This window comes from Pseudorca crassidens, chromosome 5 (assembly GCF_039906515.1).
Source record: "Pseudorca crassidens isolate mPseCra1 chromosome 5, mPseCra1.hap1, whole genome shotgun sequence".
Classification (NCBI taxonomy): domain Eukaryota; kingdom Metazoa; phylum Chordata; class Mammalia; order Artiodactyla; family Delphinidae; genus Pseudorca; species Pseudorca crassidens.
This window is the reverse complement of record NC_090300.1, coordinates 60,051,199-60,073,301: the sequence shown is the minus strand read 5'-3', so window position 1 is coordinate 60,073,301 and position 22,103 is coordinate 60,051,199. Positions and strand designations below refer to the sequence as shown.

The 22,103-nt window shown below is 36.8% G+C and overlaps 1 protein-coding gene across 10 annotated transcripts in view; it reads left to right on the top strand.

Moving 5' to 3' along the window:
* The window catches only part of TBL1XR1 (TBL1X/Y related 1), a 188,491-nt gene that overhangs the window by 153,444 nt on the left and 12,944 nt on the right, over positions 1–22,103 (top strand). For all 10 annotated transcript variants that reach the window (XM_067738078.1, XM_067738084.1, XM_067738081.1 and 7 more), the window contains 9 exons: positions 4,072–4,217; positions 6,344–6,566; positions 7,303–7,435; positions 7,821–7,962; positions 10,592–10,655; positions 10,755–10,852; positions 12,093–12,153; positions 21,265–21,386; positions 21,531–21,605. In XM_067738078.1, coding sequence (XP_067594179.1) covers positions 4,072–4,217; positions 6,344–6,566; positions 7,303–7,435; positions 7,821–7,962; positions 10,592–10,655; positions 10,755–10,852; positions 12,093–12,153; positions 21,265–21,386; positions 21,531–21,605 — 1,064 coding nt within the window. The remainder of the gene's footprint in view (positions 1–4,071; positions 4,218–6,343; positions 6,567–7,302; positions 7,436–7,820; positions 7,963–10,591; positions 10,656–10,754; positions 10,853–12,092; positions 12,154–21,264; positions 21,387–21,530; positions 21,606–22,103) is intronic.

Sequence of the window (22,103 nt, the reverse complement as noted above, 5' to 3'; positions counted from 1 at the left end):
GTAGAATATTTGATTACAATATCTTTATACAGAGTATTATTTATATCATTTGCTTCTACCCCTGGAAACAAGGGATGCTGTATTAGGCAAGCAGGCTAGACTTCAGCATTTCACAGATTTAAGTTGATCCTTTTTGCCTTTTACCATGTAGATCAAAAGTTGTCCCTGAAAAAGTATTACCTGCATATATATTTACAGATAAGTGCAAATAAATATATTTTGGCATAACCCTGGTTCAGGTTTTAGTTTCTCAAGGGAGATTTAAGTTGTATGTTTTTCCTAGATGCATAGATTTCCTGATGTGCTAAGATAAATTACAGTAGAATTGCATTCTGACTTAACAAATGTTTTTTGAGCACTGGTATAATTAGGTGACATCTAGTTTCCCAGAACTGAAAGATTACTAGACATAAACCCCATCCTCAGGCAGCCAGTCTGTTAGTCATATACATACACACAACCCGTATAGATGCTATACATATACAAGTTATAGGATTAGCATAGAAGAGCATGATCAGCCCTGGAGCAGCAGAAGGAAGGACTTCACCTCTATTCACATAGGTGAAAAGAGCACAGGAACGCATAAGGCCCAAAGGCATGAGATAGCACAATATATTCTAGGTGTTACCTTGTAGTTGGCAGTCACTTGAATTTAATGTGCATTGGGAAGAGTGGGAGGGTGGAATTGGGGAGATGAGCCTGGAGAGATGGGTAGGGTCAAGATTACAAAAGTAACTGTGTGCCACACTTAGGAGTTTGGCCTTGATTATGAAGGCCAAAAGGATCATTGAAAGTACTCAGGAAAGGAGTGGTATGATCAGTTTTTTTGGTTTGTTTTTAAACATACTTTGTTTTTTAAAATTTATTTATTTATTTTTGGCTGTGTTGGGTCTTCGTTGTTGCACGTGGGCTTTCTCTAGTTGCGGCGAGCAGGGGCTACTCTTCTTTGCGGTGCGTGGGCTTCTCATTGCGGTGGCTTCTCTTGTTGCAGAGCACGGGCTCTAGGCACGCGGGCTTCAGTAGTTGTGACTCACAGGCTCTAGAGCGCAGGCTCAGTAGTTGTGGCGCACGGGCTTAGTTGCTCCGCGGCATGTGGGATCTTCCCGGACCAGGGATCGAACCCTTGTCTCCTTCATTGGCAGGTGGATTCTTAACCACTGCTCCACCAGGGAAGCCCAGCATGATCAGTTTTTGTTTTACAAGTAGTAGTCTGGCTATGGTGTAGCAAGCGTACTGGACTGGGGAACAGAGGAAAGGAACTTATGACAGCAGTAGTCCAGGCAGAGGATGATGGGGGACTAAATTCCACATTCTGGCACAAAAGGAAAGCTGATGACAGGGACCAGAGAGGGAGGATTGATAGGATTTGGCAAAATGGTGGAATGCCAGGGGCTGAGGTGGAAGTTAGGATGACCTTCAGGTATAGCAAAGTAAGGTGAGACATTTCTAAGGAAAAAGAAGTTTTAGGGAGGGGAAGAAGAAGAGTAGTTTGTTTTTTTTTTGTTTTTTTTTTTGCCGTACGTGGGCCTCTCACTGCTGTGGCCTCTCCCGCTGCGGAGCGCAGGCTCAGCGGCCATGGCTCAAGGGCCCAGCCGCTCCGCGGCATGTGGGATCTTCCCGGACCAGGGTACGAACCCATGTCCCCTGCATCGGCAGGCGGACTCTCAACCACTGCGCCACCAGGGAAGCCCAGAAGAGTAGTTTTGAACTACTGTCGTGTAATGCTGTAACTAGAAATAAAAAGTTATAGCTGAGTTCAGCATGTATTTACAGCAGAGCATTTAAGTATGGACCTTCTTTAGGGTAAACATTAGCAATAAGTGCCAAAACTGTGCTAATGGCCGCTTTAGGGTTGTTTTCTTGCTATTTGAGAACATTCTAAGCACATACGTAATAACTTGAGATGGCAGTGAGCACCTGACCTCACAAAATAATTGGGGATATAGGCAACATTCCAGCCAAAAATTGACATCGTTCTACCTGCAACTCTTAGGATATTCTTTGACATAAGTTTGGACTCTACCATCTAATTAAACAGCGTTAAGTGTAATTCATGATTATTTAAATTGTACTTAGGAGTTGGAGTACAGAAATCATAGACTCTGCTACAATTTAGAAGGCTTATGAAGATCAAAATAACTTGCTAATAAAGTGTCTTAATGTTTCACGCACTACTGATGCCACTTTCTAATACCCTGAGATGAAACAAGAACAATGATGCAGTCTTTTATTTTCTGTCAATAAACAGGAGCTCGCTCTGCCTTAACTTTATCCTTGACCATATTCTAACTGTTCAGTAGGACTGGGAGAACGCCGTGGTGACGGCCATGGTCCCTGAATGAATCCTTATTGTCTATGTAACTGTTTTCACACCTGCTAATTCAGATAATAAAGTAATAAAAGTATATGTGTGTGCATGGTATAGGCCCTCTGTAAGTGATATCATCTATCTTGAAGTCTTTTTAAATCCCTAAGCCACTAGGCTGTTTAGATTTATTTTTCTATTTATGATCTACTGCAGAATTTATTTGGGGAGGGATATGAAATTGAGAACAGGAGTCTCCAACCTCACTGCTCATGGATTTCACTGCTGTATCTCTCACCCTTTCTCCCCATCCTTCCCAGTCTTTTTTCTCAGCTTCCTATCCTGGTGATCTGGAGTCTACTCACGCTCAAGTAGTTGTGGGTTTCCTGACAGGGACAATGCAAAATGGTGCATTTTTTATTTGTATGTTTCTTAGCCTTCCTTGTGAGCTCAGGTTAAGTTGCAGACTGTACATGCGTTTAATAATGATCTTGTCTGTGGGCGAAATCAAGAAGTCAAAATTCAAGTCTTAAAGGTAACATCTTTTTACTTCTCACTATGGGTATTTACAGGAATGGTTAGGTGTCCCAAAGAGGTAAGGAAGGAGCACCCCTAAGGAAAATCAACCTTGGTGTACTTTGGCTCTCTATTAACCACTTAAAGTTTCTCCTAGCCACATGCTATTTGTGAGCCCACAGTATTTTATTATAGACTGTTCGTAAGTGCCACAAGGAGCCTGAGAGTGGGAGCACAAAATGGAAAAAGACGTGGACTAATTAAGCACTAAACAGCTAGGCTAGACAGGCTAGATAACACATTATATGGATTAAATTAGTTTAACCAAGACCAGATAAGCCCATGTTCGTTTACTTTATTTAGTATGAAACTTTCTTAACATTCTGTACAGATGTAGAATTGAATTATTTAAAATACATTAATGACAGTTACTATTTAATGATAAGCTCTGCAGAGGATGATAATGTTGGTAAAGAAAATAACCACCCTTGGGCCTATCAGTTTACTAGAATTTTACTTTTGAATTAGGACTTGACTTTAGTTAAAAAAAAAATCAAGGCCAGCGTAAAGAGATTTTTGTTATGTGAATGTTTTGGTTTATGTATTTCAAATTAAAATTAAAGAATTGTTGGACAATCAAATTGGATTTTCACTTGCCAACTCTTCATTTTCTAAAGCTTTCATTTAGATGGGTTATTACTAAGTAGCAAAGAATTAGTAACATCTTTTTTTAACAATCATACATACAATGAAATTTAAGCATACAAATTATTCTTTATTAAATTTCAGTTTTCATTCCTTAGTTTGCTTTTAATTTCCTAGGTAGTTTTTAAAAATAACCTGCAAAGTATTGAATTTATAAGGTGGGTGATGATTTATATGTAGAAATTTAAATATACTACAGAAATATTAAATGTCAGTATACCTTGGGCTGAATTATCTTGAGTGAAGCAGTTGAGTCACATGGTCTACAAAGGCCTTTTTCCAGTTTTAAAGTTTGATACTATATTTGTTGAGGAAAATTATGTGCCACCATTATGTAATTAAGGTGAAAAGGAAAATACATAAAGGTTAACTTGTTTGGATTTTGATACTTATTTTGTTTAAAAACATATTTAACCTTAGCTAACAGTCTGGGATTTCAGATGGGTGGAATGTGATTTTGAAAGACTGTAGAGGTCTTTCATTTGTGTCACATAACATGTTGCCACTTGGAGAATAAATTGTTATACCTTTTCTTTTGCTTTCAGGATTTTCTCATTCAGCGTTCACCTTTGGTATAGAAAGCCATATCAGTCAGTCTAACATAAATGGTGCCCTCGTCCCACCTGCTGCATTGATTTCTATCATCCAGAAAGGTCTCCAGTATGTAGAGGCAGAAGTTAGTATTAATGAGGTAAGGAAGACTTAGCTCAAATACTGATTCTTACTCCTAAATGTTTCCTTCAGTATCTGGTATCTTGCTTACTCATTCATTATCTGACTTCAGCTTTACCAGGTAAACAAGATTGAAGGGCATTATTCCTAATGTGGTGGTCAGGTCATACAGCCAAGGCATGTTGGTTCCCAACTGTAAGAGCCATTATCTTACTTCTCTTTACATGGTTTTTATAAGTATACAGTAAGAAATAATTTTCTTTAAAATAAGAAAATTGTGCTGTGGCATACTGAGAGCATAATTGATTGAGAATTTAGAAATTCTCAGGTTATTTGGTTATAACTGATTTTGGAAGGAAGTTTATAATTAAAGACAACTCTTGCTACTGTTACCTAGGTCTGTATGGTATAGGCAGTTTAACTCATGTGTCAGCCAGCTATGACCCATGAGCCAAATCCTGTCTTGCTCGTTTCTGTAAAGTTTGCCTGGGACGCAGCCATGCTCCTTCATTTTCATAGGACCTGGCTGCTTTTGTGCCACAGTGGCAGCATTGAGCGGCTGTGACAGAGACCTTATGGTCTGCAAAGCCCAGGATATTTACTCTCTAGTCTTATACAGAAAGAGTTTGCAAACCCTGGTGTAGCTGAAAATCTTCACATGTGGTCAGGATTTATGACAAATGGAGCTTTTTTGCCTTATTTTCATTTCAGAGATTAACATATCCCCCTTTCCTTTTGCAGGTATTTTAAAAACTGAAGCATCCATGGTTTCTACGTCACTATTTATTACTATAATTATATAGTCTGTTAAATTGATTATTTTTTCGTTTCCTCATGTCTATAACTGAAAAATCCACTAATACTAAATTAAAAGTGTCCTCATTGTCTTTTAGCACTTTCTCTCCCAACGGTATCCTTTACTGCAGAGGATGATAAACAGTTTGTACCAGTGGCCAGAGATGAAGTCTCATTTTTTCTGAAAATTTTTTTTGTAGGTTTAATATAGTACTCCACGATGTAGCTGTATTGGTTTTAATATTTTTAAGTTACTTATAAGTTTAAATACTTTCTCCTACTCCTCAAGTACTCCATTACAATTGGCAGTTCAGAAAGATGTGCTGTGTTTTGTAACTTGGAGCACCCCATCACACTGCTGTAGATTATCAATAGTGCATGTTCACTAGCTTAAGTGAGCCAGGCTTCACATGTGCATATTCCTATCTAATATGCACTGTTTCTATTTCTGACTTGCTCTGTATCTGTGTCTCTTCTTGTGCTTGCTGAAGAACTCATTTTGAACTTCCGAATATCAGTGAGAGGAGGTTTGGAAAATTATAGCAACTTGATAAAATTAAAGAGCATTAGCCTGTGAGTTATGGCGGTACTTCTCTAATGTTAGTGTGCCTAAGACTCCCCCAGAGAGCTTGTTAAAACAGGGATTCCCGAGCCCTTCAGAGATTTTGATTCTGTAGGTTTAAATCTACATTTATAACAAGTTACCAGGCGATGGTGGGAGTGTTGGTCTTTTGATTGTGCTTTCAATAGCACCAGTTAACAGATTCCAGCTGCCATTGACTAGCTGTGGAACTGCAAGTCTTTAACCTTGTGGTGCTCATATTTCAACATTAGTAAAATGAGATGCTTGTATAACATAATATCTGATGTATATTTCTGTTTTAATATTTTAATCAAATCACAAGAAACTTTTGAGTTCAACAAAACTATTTTAAAAGTTTTTAGTTGTAAAGAAGTATTGAATATTTACTAAAATGTGGCACCAAATCTCTCATCATTGTATGAACTATTCCGTATTGCTTTTGACTAACAGAACTTTGGAATACAATTAATAAGCCTTTTTTATCATACAGACCTACTTTTTTTATTCCTTTGAAAATTTCAGCTTTAGTCTGTGCAGCATTTAACAATATGAACTCTGTGAGGAGGATTTAAGCAGCTGTTTGTGGTGCATCTTGTAGGTTCCTTCTTCCCTCCTGATTCCTTTCCTTCTTACATGCATTCAGAAAATTATCTGAAAGTATTTTTTCTTGGAATGAAGATTTCCATTTCTGCTGTTGACTTCTATGAATACAAATTACTCTAAATGTGTTACCTTTGATTTTTCTTCTCACAATTTTTCAAATCCAGGATGGTACCTTGTTTGATGGTCGACCAATAGAGTCTCTGTCACTGATAGATGCCGTAATGCCTGATGTAGTACAAACAAGACAACAAGCTTACAGAGATAAACTTGCACAGCAACAAGCAGCAGCTGCTGCAGCTGCCGCAGCTGCAACAAACCAACAAGGATCTGCAAAAAATGGAGAAAACACGGCAAATGGGGAGGAGAATGGAGCACATACTATAGCAAGTGAGCTGAGAGAAGAATTTTTTTAAGTTCCTTTGCAGAAAAGATGCTTGCTTTATGGGGGTGCCTCATTTTAGCTGAAATAACATTATCTATTTCATTTTTGCAACTTGTTCCCCTAACTTGTATCACACAATTCAGATTTTTAAATGCCTAAAGCTCCATAAAGCTAGATTTACTTTCATGGATTTTATTTTCTTTTTTAAATATTTAGAAACAACTTTACTATTGTTAAGTGAATTTCATATCTGCATTTCATTTCTAAATATAATCTGTAACACTAGTCATTAACAAAAACAATGAAGCTTTGACATGGAGATATAAAGGCAACCGTGATGTTATATGAATGATACCAGCAGCCCCTACTGGCAGAAACTCAGAGCAGTGTTGGCATGGATTATACTTAATTCAAAACATTTTCTCATTTTAGCTATGTTTGGGTCTAACCTCCTTTCACAGTCTTCCTCTATTCCTGCTCCCTGCGAACCCCATCTCTGAACACAAACTTAGATGCACATCTCTTTTTGAAAAAAGTATGTTCATACTTAACTAAAGATAGGAATTTGTTTTTCAAGTGATAAATACTGTGTAGTCATTTTCACCATTACCTGACATAGTGGAAGAAAAAAAGTTACACTGTATTATGAAGGAGGTATTTGCTAGTTAAGAATTCTTTTTTTTCTCCAGGATGTTGTAATATTACCTAACTGGAATTTTCCATTTATTTCTCATGATGCAGATAATCATACTGATATGATGGAAGTGGATGGGGATGTTGAAATCCCTCCTAATAAAGCAGTTGTGTTACGGGGCCATGAGTCTGAAGTTTTCATCTGTGCCTGGAACCCCGTTAGTGATCTGTTGGCATCAGGGTACGTTTCTCAAAGTGAAACTAAAATGGATTTCTAAAAGTATCTGACTGAAATATTGCATATTTTATAAATACATTACGTACATTTTCAGGTTTTTTTGTTGCTTATTTGTGGTCATTTTGCCTCTGTAAACCTTTATTTCTTCATAAAGTAATCTTACAAGTTTTAATCTTAAAAGTTACTACCTCAGGAGTGTTTGCCACCCCCCCCCCCAAAATGGAGACTGAGAAAAACACTGGAAATGGAAATCCATCCCTGATAATCTAGTTTTTATTTGCCTTATTAATATAGAATGTAAATCTGTTGCCTTGATTCTGGAATACTTGAGAATATCATGAGGATTTAAAACATGTTGAGGATTTAAAATATGTTGCATACTTTATAGGTCTGGAGACTCAACAGCAAGAATATGGAATCTTAGTGAAAATAGCACTAGTGGCTCCACACAGTTAGTACTTAGACATTGTATACGAGAAGGAGGGCAAGATGTCCCAAGCAACAAGGATGTGACGTCTCTAGATTGGAATGTGAGTATCACTGTACTGTCCATGATGGATGTAGTTACTAATATACTTAACCTCTCTGAGCCTCAGACTAATCACAGGGTATGTCAGTTTGTTCAGATATTTTTGGATTTCACCAATAAGAACAACAGACTAGAAGTCCCCACCCCCAAATGTGTTAAAAACAAAGACTGGCCTTGAGCACTCAGACCAAGGTTCATCTTCCAGCTCCTCAGTTTATTTAGCTGTAGAACCTTTGTATAACTGGTGGTCGGTCACTCTGTACTGCATTTTCATCACACGTAAAGTAGAAGTGTAATGGTCCTATGTAAATGAAGTAATAGGTGAAAACCAATAACAGGCACATATACTGAGTTCTTAACTACTGAGTCCTTTGTTGGGGGTGTAAGAGAAATCTATATAATAAAAACATTTTTGTTTTCTCATTTTGCTGTGAACTGATGAAAACTTCATCACCAGCTGCCTTTTAGGAACCATTTGTCTAGATTACAAGCTTTATCCTAGCTGTAGGAATCTTATAATTCTCTGATTCAACATCTTTGGCTACTCTGACTTACCAGGAAGTTTGATTTCATTATTGATAAAGCTACACCCTTTCAGTTTCAAATACATGATTAACAGCTTTGTTTGTTTCCATTCCCTTGATTACTTTGTGGAAATTAGCATTTTTAAAGTTTCTATACCTTTTCCTTTATTCCATGTTGCCTTTTTTCTTCCTTATAACTTTGCATCCATTTTTTAACAACCCCCCACTGCACCACCTACCCCCCCCCCGCCCCCGCCGCCAATTCTAAGAAGACTCTTAGACTATATCAGTGTTACCAAGAATTTTAGGGGTCAGCTGTGCTTTCCTTAGCAAGTGGACACCCTTCTCTGGCCTCTGTTTAACAACTTTTTGTGGGGCTTTCCAAAGAATCTTCCAAATCTCATTCCAGGAAATGAGATCTGTCTTTAAAAATGATTACACTAGCTAAAGTTCTCAGTTTCTATGAAGTTTTTCCAGATTTCATAGGTAAGGTTTTTTAGTGTTCTTAGTTCTAAATTTCCAGCAATGTATTTATCCTTCCCCTCCTATAAGGTTGAGAATTCTAAAAATGAAAAGAGGTTTAGCACATTTCAGTATTATTTGATTGTAGGGTCAGAACTAAGAATTATCTTCTTAATATGGGACCTTACTGTATCGTAGGTCAAAGGCGTTACAGCCTTCTTAAGCTGTTTGGCTCAGAGACCGTGTTAATTTAATGAAATTTATACTTTTACACTGAAAAGGATGGTTAACAAATGGTTTGTTGAGCTTGGTGGTTCTGAACTGCAAGTTAAAGTTTTTAAAAGTGTGAACTTTTCAAAGATTTATTATTCACTATGAACCTAAATCTTCTGCTAAAAGGGGAAAATGTTACTATTGATTAATGGCTCATTTCCATGATTAAAGCAAAAGCCTGTGAGGTATCTGATCTTCAAAGTATTCTTTTCCTACCTTAGCGGTCCGTGATGTAAAACATTTGGGGACCATTAGTTTAAAGGAAACTTTCCATTGTGCAGAGTCTGGAAATAAGCTTTTGCTGTTGGCTTCGACATTGCTCCCTCTTCCTGAGATAGAACTAGAGGGGATATCCAAATCCTAGCAAAACTGAGTCTACAACCCCTAGAACCAGCATTTGTTTGTCACTTACTTGTACAGCTAGATGGCTTGAGAGGTCTGGAAAAGGTGATCTTGTTTTCAGTGCCCTGCCAAAAAGCATCAAAAAGTACTGAGTAAGGCAGGATTTCATTCTGTCTCTCCAGTAGTGTTTAATCATCCCAGCAGTAGTCTGTGTAACGTACTCTGTAACTTGCATTTCCATAGAATAAGTTAGGTCTTATCAAGTCCTTCTGTTGTACCATTATTCAAGGCACAGTAGAGGAATATAAGGTTAGAGAAAATGGTATGGATTTCTTCTCATAGTAGAGTAGTTCCTGACAGTTGGTACTCACTTCATTAACTGTAAAGTCAGCCTACACTCTTCTGGCTGTTTTTCTTGTGTTGCTATTTTTATTGGTAAGGATTTCATATTGGGAAAGAATTAACAAAGGAAAGAAACATTTAGTGATACTTAAGAATCTGACCATCTGAAACAACAATATTGTTTGGAACACACACACACACACACACACACAGTTTAGACAGTAAACGATTTAGAGGGAGGATCATATAAAAACTTCTAATCGTAATGAAATATTGTGGAAGATTTTGCTTTTTACTTTTATAAAATCATCATAAGATTATGATTTTGATGTCCTTCCCAATCCACCTCCCCACCCCCATCTTTAGTCATGGTGCATTTATGAGAATGCAGTAGACCTTAGCATACATAAGAGTGATGTTGATTCTGCTCCAGAGCAGTTCCTGCCATTCTTGAGATTTGGGTATGAGACTTGCACACTGACTGAATGCTGCCAAAATACTGGCTTCACAGCAATGAAGGGTGTTTTGTAGGCCTTTTATGGCACTTCCAAATAGACAAAGCTGAAGATTTTGAAGCAGAGAATGTCACAGATCTGCTGTACTTAGGATTTAAACATAATATATTTTAATAAAAATTAAACACCCTTTCTGGATTATATAATTGAAAGAAATGTGTTTCTCTGACAGAGTGAAGGTACACTTCTAGCAACTGGTTCCTACGATGGGTTTGCCAGAATATGGACTAAAGATGGTAAATGAAGCTTTTTTTTTTTATCTTTCATTTGTTGTTATTGTTGATCTAAGTTATAAAGCTTAAAGTAATTTTAATGTTTTTCCTTTTGAATATTAGGTAACCTTGCTAGCACCTTGGGGCAGCATAAAGGCCCTATATTTGCATTAAAATGGAATAAGAAAGGAAATTTCATCCTAAGTGCTGGAGTAGACAAGGTAAAAAGAATATTTAACTTCTGTAAAGGTTAATTTGTTAAAGAGTATAATTGAAAGTAATGTTTTTCTCTACTAATCACATAAACAAGAAAACATTCATATTTGGTAAATTCATATATAAATTCATGATAGGAATAGTAATGCTTTCTTAGATTTTCTGTCAACTCATTCCTGAGTCTGCTCATTCAGATGCCTTTTATTCTTTATCTGTGTGACCACTCCTCATTTTTTGGGAATTTGAGCCATAATGAATGTCATACATCCTATACTTTTTGCCTCCCTTCTACAGTTTCTAGTTAATCTCATCAGTGAGTATAGCTCTGGAGAGATTTCATGGGAAATCGTAGAGCCAGTCTGTTAGCTGAACTCCTAATGTTTAATTGAAAATGTAAGAAATGCCGGATCTTTCCAGCTCTTTTCACCTAACAAGACTGGTAAATATGGATAGGTTGAAATCATGGCCTTCTTTCTCCTTCATTTTCTTAAGTTACTGCCTTTACCACACCTCCCAAAATGAATACAGATTTAAGATTATTCTAATACAGGAAAGTACACACTCAAAGTTAACTGTATATTGTCAAAAAGGGAAGTAGAAAAAAAAAGGAAGAAAAATGAAGGAGGCCAGGAATGGGAGGGAAGCACCCTATTAATAGTTATTGCCAGTCTGCAATATTTTATGACCCCAAAGTTATGAAATTAGTGATGGGAGGGTATTAAAGGAATTGTAAATATATCTATTCACATTTATATGTCATACTTTGATGTAACGTAAAAGACATTGTTTTACTTATTGTCAGAATTCAAGCTGCCTTTATAGGTAAATGTGAGTGTTAAAAATCTTAATATTGGGAATTAACTGATTAACTTTATTAACCAAAAATTTGCCTCCTTATAGCTTAGCAGCTATAAAAATCTTACATTAAATACACTATTGCAGTGGAGTTTCTTAAGCAATCTAATATAATGTCTGGTACTTTCTAGACAACAGTAATTGTTATTTGAAGTAAGTTGACTGATAAAAAGTCACCAGGGAAAAATTAAACAGCTTAATAGTCATCCCTCTCCTCCCCTTCCCCCGAAGTGGAATATAGCCTCGTTGTACTAAAGGTAAATGTTAAAAAATTAAACTAAATGCACTGTGACATTTCATGTTGCTTTAATATAATTAGGCATCTAATTTATGCATCTATGATAAACTCTTTCTAGCTTCTTAGCAGTATATTTTTCTTTTCTATCTCAGACTACAATTATTTGGGATGCACATACTGGTGAAGCCAAACAACAGTTTCCTTTTCATTCAGGTAAATCTTCACAATTTACATGAGAATTAGAACTTTCTTCTATTTTTCTAATTAAACTTATAATAGCGTATAATTCATCTAAAATCTTGAAATATCCAGTATCAGTCTTGTTACTAGTCCGTTGAGGAGTTGATGTTCTTTGACTTTCAGATAGTTAATTGTCAGAGGATCTTCAAACGTTTTCTGTGAAATGTACCATAAAAAAAGCATTTGCAGCCTGGTGCAATTAGAGTTGGTAATATTTAATGGTAAGAACATAGATTTTTGAGTCAGGAGGTCAAGGTGTGAATGTCGATTCCACCCCACTTGACAAGCTTTAAGATTGAGCAAGTCATTGAACCTTTCTGAGCCTTACTTTCTCTATCTGAAAATGAGGGATAAAAACAATACCATTTGTTAAGAGCATAAGACATATATATGAAAATACTGCATAAACTCCTACAAGTTTAGATATTGTCTTTTTTCATTTTGGATTTATGTATCTAAATCAGTCCACCTGCTTACCTAAAATAAAAATTATTAGGCTTTCCTGGTAGTGTTGGAACTTTGGTGCTTTAGATGTTTTTCTCTTTTAAGAAATTGATACTTAAACCAGATAAATATGAGCCCCAGAATAGTGTGCTTCTTTCTCCATGATATACGGCCATGCAACAGGGCATACATCCTGATGTGTAGAGACACCGGGATTTGAGTACCTACACTCTTGTGCAGCCTAGAACTTTTGTGCCTACTTTCAGGGAGGTTCCTGAGGACAGGAACTGATGTTGAACTGGACCAAGATGCCTAATAACTATTAGAACAGTAGTTTTAGTACTGCCTGATTTAATTGCATTTTGCAAGATTTTGTTGTGGTTGGGTAGAGTTTTGCATCGGAGCCTGACTTAAGTAACTTTGGTTATTTTCAAATCTTTGGTAACATACTTTTTACAAACAGCCAATGACACAGTGTTACCATTAAAATTGAAATATACAGCTTCTGGCGTTTTGCTTTTTTGTATTTCTCTATTTAGTGTGATTAAGCAAGCCAAATAAGGTACAAAAATGATTTTTCAGTAGTATCTGAGTAACATAATTTTGCAAGTATTATGTTAAACATTTCAGCTTGATTAACACTTACCACATTAATAAGCATTTACACGTCAGTTTTTGTTTACCTGTTTTAATCCCGTTTTGCCTTTGCTTCTAGTCCTCACCCAGACGGAATTCTCTTAGCCCTCTGGCTGTTCTGCCTAAAGTTTCTCCTACATCCTAGGAGTGATGGAAAATTGAAATCAGTGTGTGTGTGTGGCACTGTTGCTAGCTGCTATATAATGTGTACCACCTTTGTGTTGGAGATGATGCTCTTTATATACACGATCCCGTTTAGTCTTGGCTACAGCCCAATGAGGTAGATGGTGTTGAAGTCATTTTACAAACAAATAACCTTTTTACCCATGGTATTCTTTCCTGTCATGCTTTTTTGGTTTTTTAAACGGCTTTATTGAGGTATAATTGGTGTAAAATCATCTATACATATTTACATTGCACAGTGTAATATATTTTGACATGTATACACACACACACACACACACACACACACCACTGAAACCATCACCACACTCAAGACAGTACATCTGTTAGTTTCAGAAGTTTCCTCCTACCCCCTTGAAATCATTCCCTTCCCCTTCCCCAGGTAGCCACTGATAGTCTTTCTGTCACCAGAAACTAGTCTACATTATATAAATAGAATCGCACAGTATGTATTCTTTTTGTGTCTGGTTTCTTTCACTCTGCATAATTATTTTGCATTTCTTTTGATTTATGAGTAGTATTCTGTTATGTTGATATACCAGTTTGTTTATCCAATTACCTGTTGAAGCAAATTTGAGTTGTTTCCAGGTTTTAGCTATTACAAATAAAACTGCTATCAACATTCCTGTGCTTATCTTTTTATGAACTTGTGTTTTCATTTCTTTGTGTAAAGACCTAGGAAAGTTATGGCTAGATATATGGTAGGTCTGTGTTTAACTTGTTAATGCCCAACTGTTTTCCAAAGTTTATGTTTTCCAAACTGGTTTACATTCTCAACAGCAGAGGGTATTCCAGTCCCTCCATTTCCTTGCCAGCACTTGGTATGTGGTCAGTCTTTTTCATTGTAGCCACCCTAATGAGCGTGTAGTCGTATCTCACTGTGGTTTTCATTTTCATTTCCTAATGACTAATGATGTTGAGCATCTTGTCATGGTTTAATTTACCATCTGTATGTCTCCTTTGGTGAAGTATCTGTTCAAATCTTTGGATTTTTAATTTAACTTTGTTGTTTTCTTATTGAGTCTTGTGAACTCTTTATATATTCTGGATACAAGTCTGATCAAGTATTTACAAATATTGTCTCATAGTCTGTGGATTGTCTCTGCATTGTTTTGGCAGTGTGCCTCAAAGATCAGATGTTATTAATGTTGATGAAGTCCTTAATTTATTAATTTGTTCTTTTATGTATCGTGCTTTCAGTATCAATCTAACATGCTCTTTTTCTTTTTGCTTAATGTAGAAGTTGGGGTCACTGATTTGAGACCTTTCTGCTTTTCTAATGGGGATATTCAGTGCTATAAATTACTTCTAACTACTACTTAGTGACATCTCACAATTTTTCAAATGTGTTTCATTCAGTTCAAAATACTTTCTGGAGTAATTTTGATTCCTTCTTTGACCCATGGGTTATTTAGAAGTGTGTTAATTTCTGAGTATTTGGAAAAATTTTAAAGATCTTTGTAATATTGCTTTCTAATTTAATTCCATTGTTCTCATAAATGTCATTTAGGTCAAGTTGTTTGATAATGTTCAAATCTTTTATGGCCTTTAGTGATTATTCTGTGTACTTAGACCATCTGTTACTGAGAGAAGGGTATAGAAATCATCAACAATAATTGGAAAATACAGTAATTTCTGTTTTCTTTGAAGCTCTGTCAATTTTTGCTTTATGTGTTTTGAAACAATGTTATTTGGAGGATGAACGTTTAGGAATGTTGCAACCTTATGTTGAATTGACCCTTTTATCGTTTTGTTAGCAGCCCTCTTTTTTTTTTCCATTTTATTTTTTGTGCTCTGAAATCTACTTTGTCTCATATTAATGTAACCCTTCCAGTTTTCTTTTGGTTAGTGTTGGCATGGTATATATTTCTCCATGCTTTTACTTTTAATCTATTAATTTTGTTATATTTGGTGTATATTTTATGTAGGCATCATATATTGCTTGTTCATTCAGTATCAGCGTCTGCCTTTTAATGGCAATATTTAGGCTATTTACATTTAATGTGATTATTGATAACGATTGCATTTAAATTAATCATATTTCTATTTATCTCATCTTCTTTTGCTATTTTTCCGCTTCCATTTGGATTAATTGAATATTTGTGTGATTACATTTTTCCTCCTTTGGTGGGTTATTAATTGTAAATCTTTTATGATAATGGTTGCCTTGGGATTTATAGTACACATCTTTAACTTACCACCATCTATCTTCAAGTGATATTTTAAAGGGGTTAAATAATAAAATTTTTTACCCATAGTTACCATTTCCAACTCTTCATTCCTTTGCACAGATACATAGTTTCATCTGGTATCATTTATTTCCTGCTTGAACTGCTTTAACATTCCTTATAGTGTAAATCTTATGTTGATGAATTCTTTTGTAGGTATTAAGAAGTCTTCATTACTGAAAGATATTTTTGTTGGGTATAGAATTCTGGGGTTGACAGGGTTTTTTTCTTTCAGTACTTTAAAGAAAAGGTTGCTCTGTCCTCTTATTTACACTGTTTCAATTTGAACTTGCTACGATTTTTATCCTTATTATTCTTGTCTTGTTTTCTCTGGCTGCTTTTAAGATTTTTCTCCTTATAACTGATTTTGTGCAATTTGCATATGTTGTGCCTTGGTTTAGTTTTCTTTATGTTTTTTGTCCTTGGAACTTCTTGGATTTCTTCGTTCATAGTTTTCTTCAAATTAGAAATTTTTTTGACCATTATTCTTTAAAAAATATTCTACCTCCTCCCCACATTTATTTTTAACTTGAAATTCTGATTATGTTTATTAGTCTGCTTGATGTTCCGTAATACACTGATGCGCCGTTCATTTTTTATCCAGTCTTTTTTTTTTTCATAATCTCTGCTGTTTTCAAGCTCACACATCTTTTCTTCTGCAGCATCTAATCTAGAGTTTATTCCATCCAGTACGTTTTTTATCTCACATGTTTCAGTTTTAATCTCTAGAAGTTTGATTTAGGTCTTTTTTACATCTTCCATGTTGCTACTTAATTATTTGAACAAACCATATATAGTTGCAAGTGCTTTAATGTCTAGGTCAGTTTTTATGATTTGATTTTTCTCTTCATTTTGGTCATATTTTCCTGCATCTTTGCATGCCTTGTTACTTTTGATTGGAAGTGAGGCATTTTGAATTTTATGTCGTTAGTTGCTGGATATTTCTGTATTCTTACAAGTATTTGTGAATTTATTCTGGGACATAGTTAAATTACTTGGAAATGGTTTGATCCTTTTGGGTCATGCTTGTAAGATTTGTTAAATGGCAGTGAAACAGTGCTCGGCATACGGCTATTTATTTCCTGGTAATGAGGCAAGAACCTAGGTGTACTCTGACAAGTGTTCATGAATCAAACGGTTTTCTAGTCTGGTGGATTTAGACAGTGTTCCCAATCTTGAGTATCAGGCATTGTTTCTTCTAATTCTTTTGAGTGGTTCTTTCCCAGGTCTCAGCTAGTATCTTCAGATACTTGTGCTGATTAGTACTCAGCTAACTGTGTGAATAGGGCCCACTTCAGGTCTTCAGAATTCTTTCTCCGTCTGCATAGTTCTGTCCCTTCTAGTTTTGGGAATTCTAGCTGCCTTCAGTTTTCCACATTTTGAGCTTTATCTCTTCTGCTCAGGAATTTCATTAATCTCTTCCTAGGGAGATTCCTCTTCCCTGTGCCAAGATCTGGACATTTTTCCAGATCATATGTTTGAGCAGTTATAGAGGCACACTGTTGGTGGATTTCCCTTCTCTCAGGAACCACGGTCCTTTATTGCCTGGTGCCCAGAGTTCTGAACTATTATTTCATATATTCTGTAATTTTTTTGGTTGTTTTGGGCAGGAGGTAAATTTGGTCCCTGTTACTCCATCTTGATCAGGAATGAAAGTCTACCATGCTTTTTAAATTACCATATTTTAATTCCTGTACTGTATTTTTGTCCATATACACTCTTACATAAAGCATAAATCATGATTATAGATGAGTTAACCACTTCATATTCATTAGGATGGCTATAAAACGTAACAGTGTTCACGATGATCCGGAGAAATTAGAATCCTTGTACTTTGCTAGTAGGTATGTAAAATAGTACAGTCGTTGTGGAAAACAGTATGACAGTTCCTCAGAAAGTTAAATAGAGTTACCATATGACCCAGCAATTCTACTCCTAGGTAATTGAATTGAACGCAAGGACTTGAACGAATTCATGTCCGTCAATGTTCATAGCAGCATTTTTCACAGTAGCCAAAGGGTAGGAACAACCCACTGTCCATTAGCGGATGAGTGGAAAAACAGATTGGGTCTCTATATACAATAGATTATTATTCAGCCATAAAAAGGAATGAAGTTCTGATACATGCTACAACACCAGAGAATTTGTACATGTTATGCTAAGCGAAATAAACCAGACATAAAAGGACAAAGAGTATGATTCTACATGAGTAGAATCTAGAATCATTCTAGAGTATGATTCTAGATATTTCAAGAGTATGAAATGTCTAGAATAGGCAAATTCATAGAGACAAATGTAAAGATTCAAGGTTACAGAGGCTGGGAGGAGGGGGAAATGGAGAGTTACTGCTTAATGGTTACAGAGTTTCTGTTCGGGGTGATGAAGAACTTTTTTTTTTTTTTTTTGCGGTGTGTGGGCCTCTCACTGTTGTGGCCTCTCCCGTTGCGGAGCACAGGCTCCGGACGCGCAGGCTCAGCGGCCATGGCTGACGGGCCCAGCCGCTCCGCGGCATGTGGGATCCTTCCGGACCGGGGCATGAACCCGTGTCCCCTGCATCGGCAGGCGGACTCCCAACCACTGTGCCACCAGGGAAGCCCGATGACGAAGAACTTTTGAAAATAGTGGTGATGACTGTACAACATTGTGAATGTAATTGATACAACTGAATTGTACAGTTAATTAAGTGACAAGTTTTATGTTATGTATGACCACAATATTTTAAAATTATTAATGTAATATACTAAAAACCATTGAATTGCACACTTTAAATGGATGAAATTTATGGTATATGAATTATATCTCAATGAAGCTTTTTTTAAAATAAAAATAAATGAATATTAAATGCCTTTTTTCCCTTCCCTCATAGGTTTGTTACCTTTCTAAATTGTGAAGGATGCATGGGTTAACCAAAAAATAAATCAGAATTGGAGGACACAAAAATTGAATCTTAGCTCCAGGAATTTTTTTTTTTTTTTTTGACTGCACTGCATGGCTTGTGGGATCCTTGTTCCCCAGTCAGGGATCGAACCGTGCCCCTTGCAATGGGAGCACAGAGTCCTAACCACTGAACCGCCAGGGAATTCCAGCTCCAGGAATTTAAAAGATTTTGTAACCCTAGGCAAATTAACTTTTCTTAGCCTCTTTCATCATGTGTAAAATGAGACTAGTAATAGTAAACACACCTCTCACATATTACCTACATAAAAATACATTTTATGTTAAAGATGTGTTTTTATCCTAAAGAACTTGTATTACCTAGACTCATTTTTATTTATTTATTTATTTATTTATTTTTGGCGGTACGCAGGCCTCTCACTGTTGTGGCCTCTCTCGTTGCGGAGCACGGGCTCCGGACGCGCAGGCTCAGCGGCCATGGCTCACGGGCCCAGCCTCTCCACGGCATGTGGGATCTTCCCGGGCCGGGGCATGAACCCGTGTCCCCTGCATCGGCAGGCGGACTCTCAACCACTGCGCCACCAGGGAAGCCCCCGCATGTGTCTTTTTGAATTATAGTTTTCTCTGGGTATCTGCCCAGTAGAGGGATTGCTGGGTCATATGGTAGTTCTATTTTTAGTTTTTTAAGGAACCTCCATACTGTTTTCCATAGTGGCAGTATCAGTTTACATTCCCACCAACAGTGCAAGAAGGCTCTCTTCTCCGCACCCTCTCCAGCATTTGTTGTTTGTAGATTTTTTGATGATGCCCATTCTGAATGGTGTGAGGTGATACCTCATTTTTAAATTTTAGGAATAAATATAAAGTAATGAGGTACGGGTTCTTAGATTATACCAGTCTGTTATTGTATCTTATGAGCCAGGCATATCACAGAAGTATTAATCACATAACTCATATGGCACCACTCCCCAGCTTCCTCCACTTATCTTTACCTGGTTGTACAGTTTGTTTTTGTTTTGTTCTGAACCTATTGGTTTATTTGTTTGAATGCTGTTTCAAATTTTCTCAGCCTTCTATTTAACATTTTGCAGATGACTCTACCAAATTAACACCCTGGTGGAACATGACAGATACTTGGCTTTCTTCATAGCATTTTATTATACTTTTTTTTAAAACTTATTTTTTGTTGTTGGTTTTTGCGGTATGCGGGCCTCTCACTGTTGTGGCCTCTCCCGTTGTGGAGCACAGGCTCCGGACGCGCAGGCTCAGCGGCCATGGCTCACGGGAAGGAGCCGAGAAAGGGAGCAGTTGCTGGTGAAGAAGGTCCAGGCTCAACCTGATCCAGGCAGGGCTCTGGAGTGTTTGTTGCACCTCAGGGTTTTCCTCATCTTGAGCCAAGGGTGCTTGGTTTTTGAATCTCACCTTCCCCCCCAGCTACCTACTGCCTACTCTAAATCCAGTGTTTTTGATATGCTTCTATTGCTTAACCCAGTTACTTGCTACATTACCTTAATCTGCATTGCTAATTATAGAGAGGCTTTGCACTTTGCACCAGGGGAAAATGAAAGGAAAGAATCTTTAATCATATCAGATCTAAAATAAGTATTAAATGCCAGCCAGCTTTTGGGCCTCTGAGGTTTTAAATTCAATGATGTAGATTTTAAGAGGTATTTGACAAGAATCACTTAGAAGAAAAATGTATTTGCAAATCATGCAATATTCCATTTATCAGTTGAGTAGACAGTGGAAATGATACTTATTCAGTGTAACGTTTGTCTAACTTGTAATTTACATAGTATTTTCCATACACAAAATCTAACTTGATTTTCACAATATTCTTGGGTACTAAGCTTAAAGGTTTTATCCCCATTTTTAAATTATTTTTTATTTTTTTAATTTTTATAAATTTATTTATTTATTATTTATGGCTGTGTTGGGTCTTCGTTGCTGCCCACGGGCTTTTTTTTTTCTAGTTGTGGCGAGCGGTGGCTACTCTTTGATGTGGTGCGCGGGCTTCTCATTGCGGTGGCTTCTCTTGCGGAGCACAGGCTCTAGGCGCACGGGCTCAGTAGTTGTGGCTCACAGGCTCTAGAGCTCAGGCTCAGTAGTTGTGGCGCATGGGCTTAGTTGCTCCGTGGCATGTGGGATCTCCCCGGACGGGATCGAACCAGTGTCCCCTGCATTGGCAGGCAGATTCTTAACCACTGTGCCACCAGGGAAGTCCCCCCATTTTTTTCAGAAGAGAAAGATAGCATGAGAGGTGACTTGCTTAGGGCCCACTAGTTAGGGAGTAGCAAAACAAGGCTTCTTATCCATTGAACACTCACAGAATTTCAGAAACAAGAGGAAGTGTAGCATCACATTTAATTTTATCATTTTGCAAATGAGGAGCCAAGAATCCAGTGCTAGTAATTTACAGGGCAAGCTCTCAGGAACCCTCATCTCCTGGTGACCAGACCAGTATACTTTCTATTAGGCTGTGTCTCACATGGAGACAACCAAACTGAAATGTATTAATATTTGTAATATTTAAGTACCATAATTTTAAAAATTCTATTAATACCATAAAAAGTATAAAGTAAAATATTTTAAGTTCCTATTAATAGCATACTTAATGTCTAACCATGGTTTAAAACTAAAGCTCCTAGGTTTCAGTACATGTGGAATGAATGCAAACCTTGCCTGTTTTTCTTTTCAGCGCCAGCATTGGATGTTGACTGGCAGAGCAACAACACCTTTGCTTCTTGTAGTACAGATATGTGCATTCATGTCTGTAAGTTAGGACAAGACAGACCTATTAAAACATTCCAGGGACACACGGTGAGAAACCTTTTTTTTCCCTCCTTTAAAGTGATTATGATGAATAAGTAATGTTTCAGAGTGGTTTTGAAGTATGCATGTTTAATACCCAAAAAACAACCAAGTCTATGAAATGAAAATGTGAATGTTCACTGTTATTTTTAGAATGAAGTAAATGCTATCAAATGGGACCCAACTGGCAATCTCCTGGCATCCTGTTCTGATGACATGACTTTAAAGGTAATTCAGATAGTGGGGAGAAATGGGGTTGAGGAGTTACACACTGTGGCTGCTCTGGCTGTTTTAAGATTGTTTAGAATGTCTCTCTTATAGTTGGGAATTATGATACTGAGGTTTGTGCTATTATAAATTGTCTTCACTATTAGGGAGTCATATATTGGTACAATTAAAGGTTATTTGCACATGTAAGGATCTGATTCATAGGTAGCAAAGATCTTTGTAGGATTCATGGATTTGACTGAAATTCTGAGAATTGTGTTAATTGGATTTTGCTGTGGTGTGAGTATATATCACCCTTTCTGGGAAACTGATATATAGTAGATACATAGCTTAGTTGGTGAGTGAGTGTAGCTGACATGTCAGTATTCACATCTCAATATGAATTTATGTTTTTCTTGTTGCATAACTAAAAGCAAAAACTAACACCTAGCACCTACGCATATGACATACCAAAATTAAAGAAGAAGGGCAGTTTGAGACGCAGAACAACATAATACT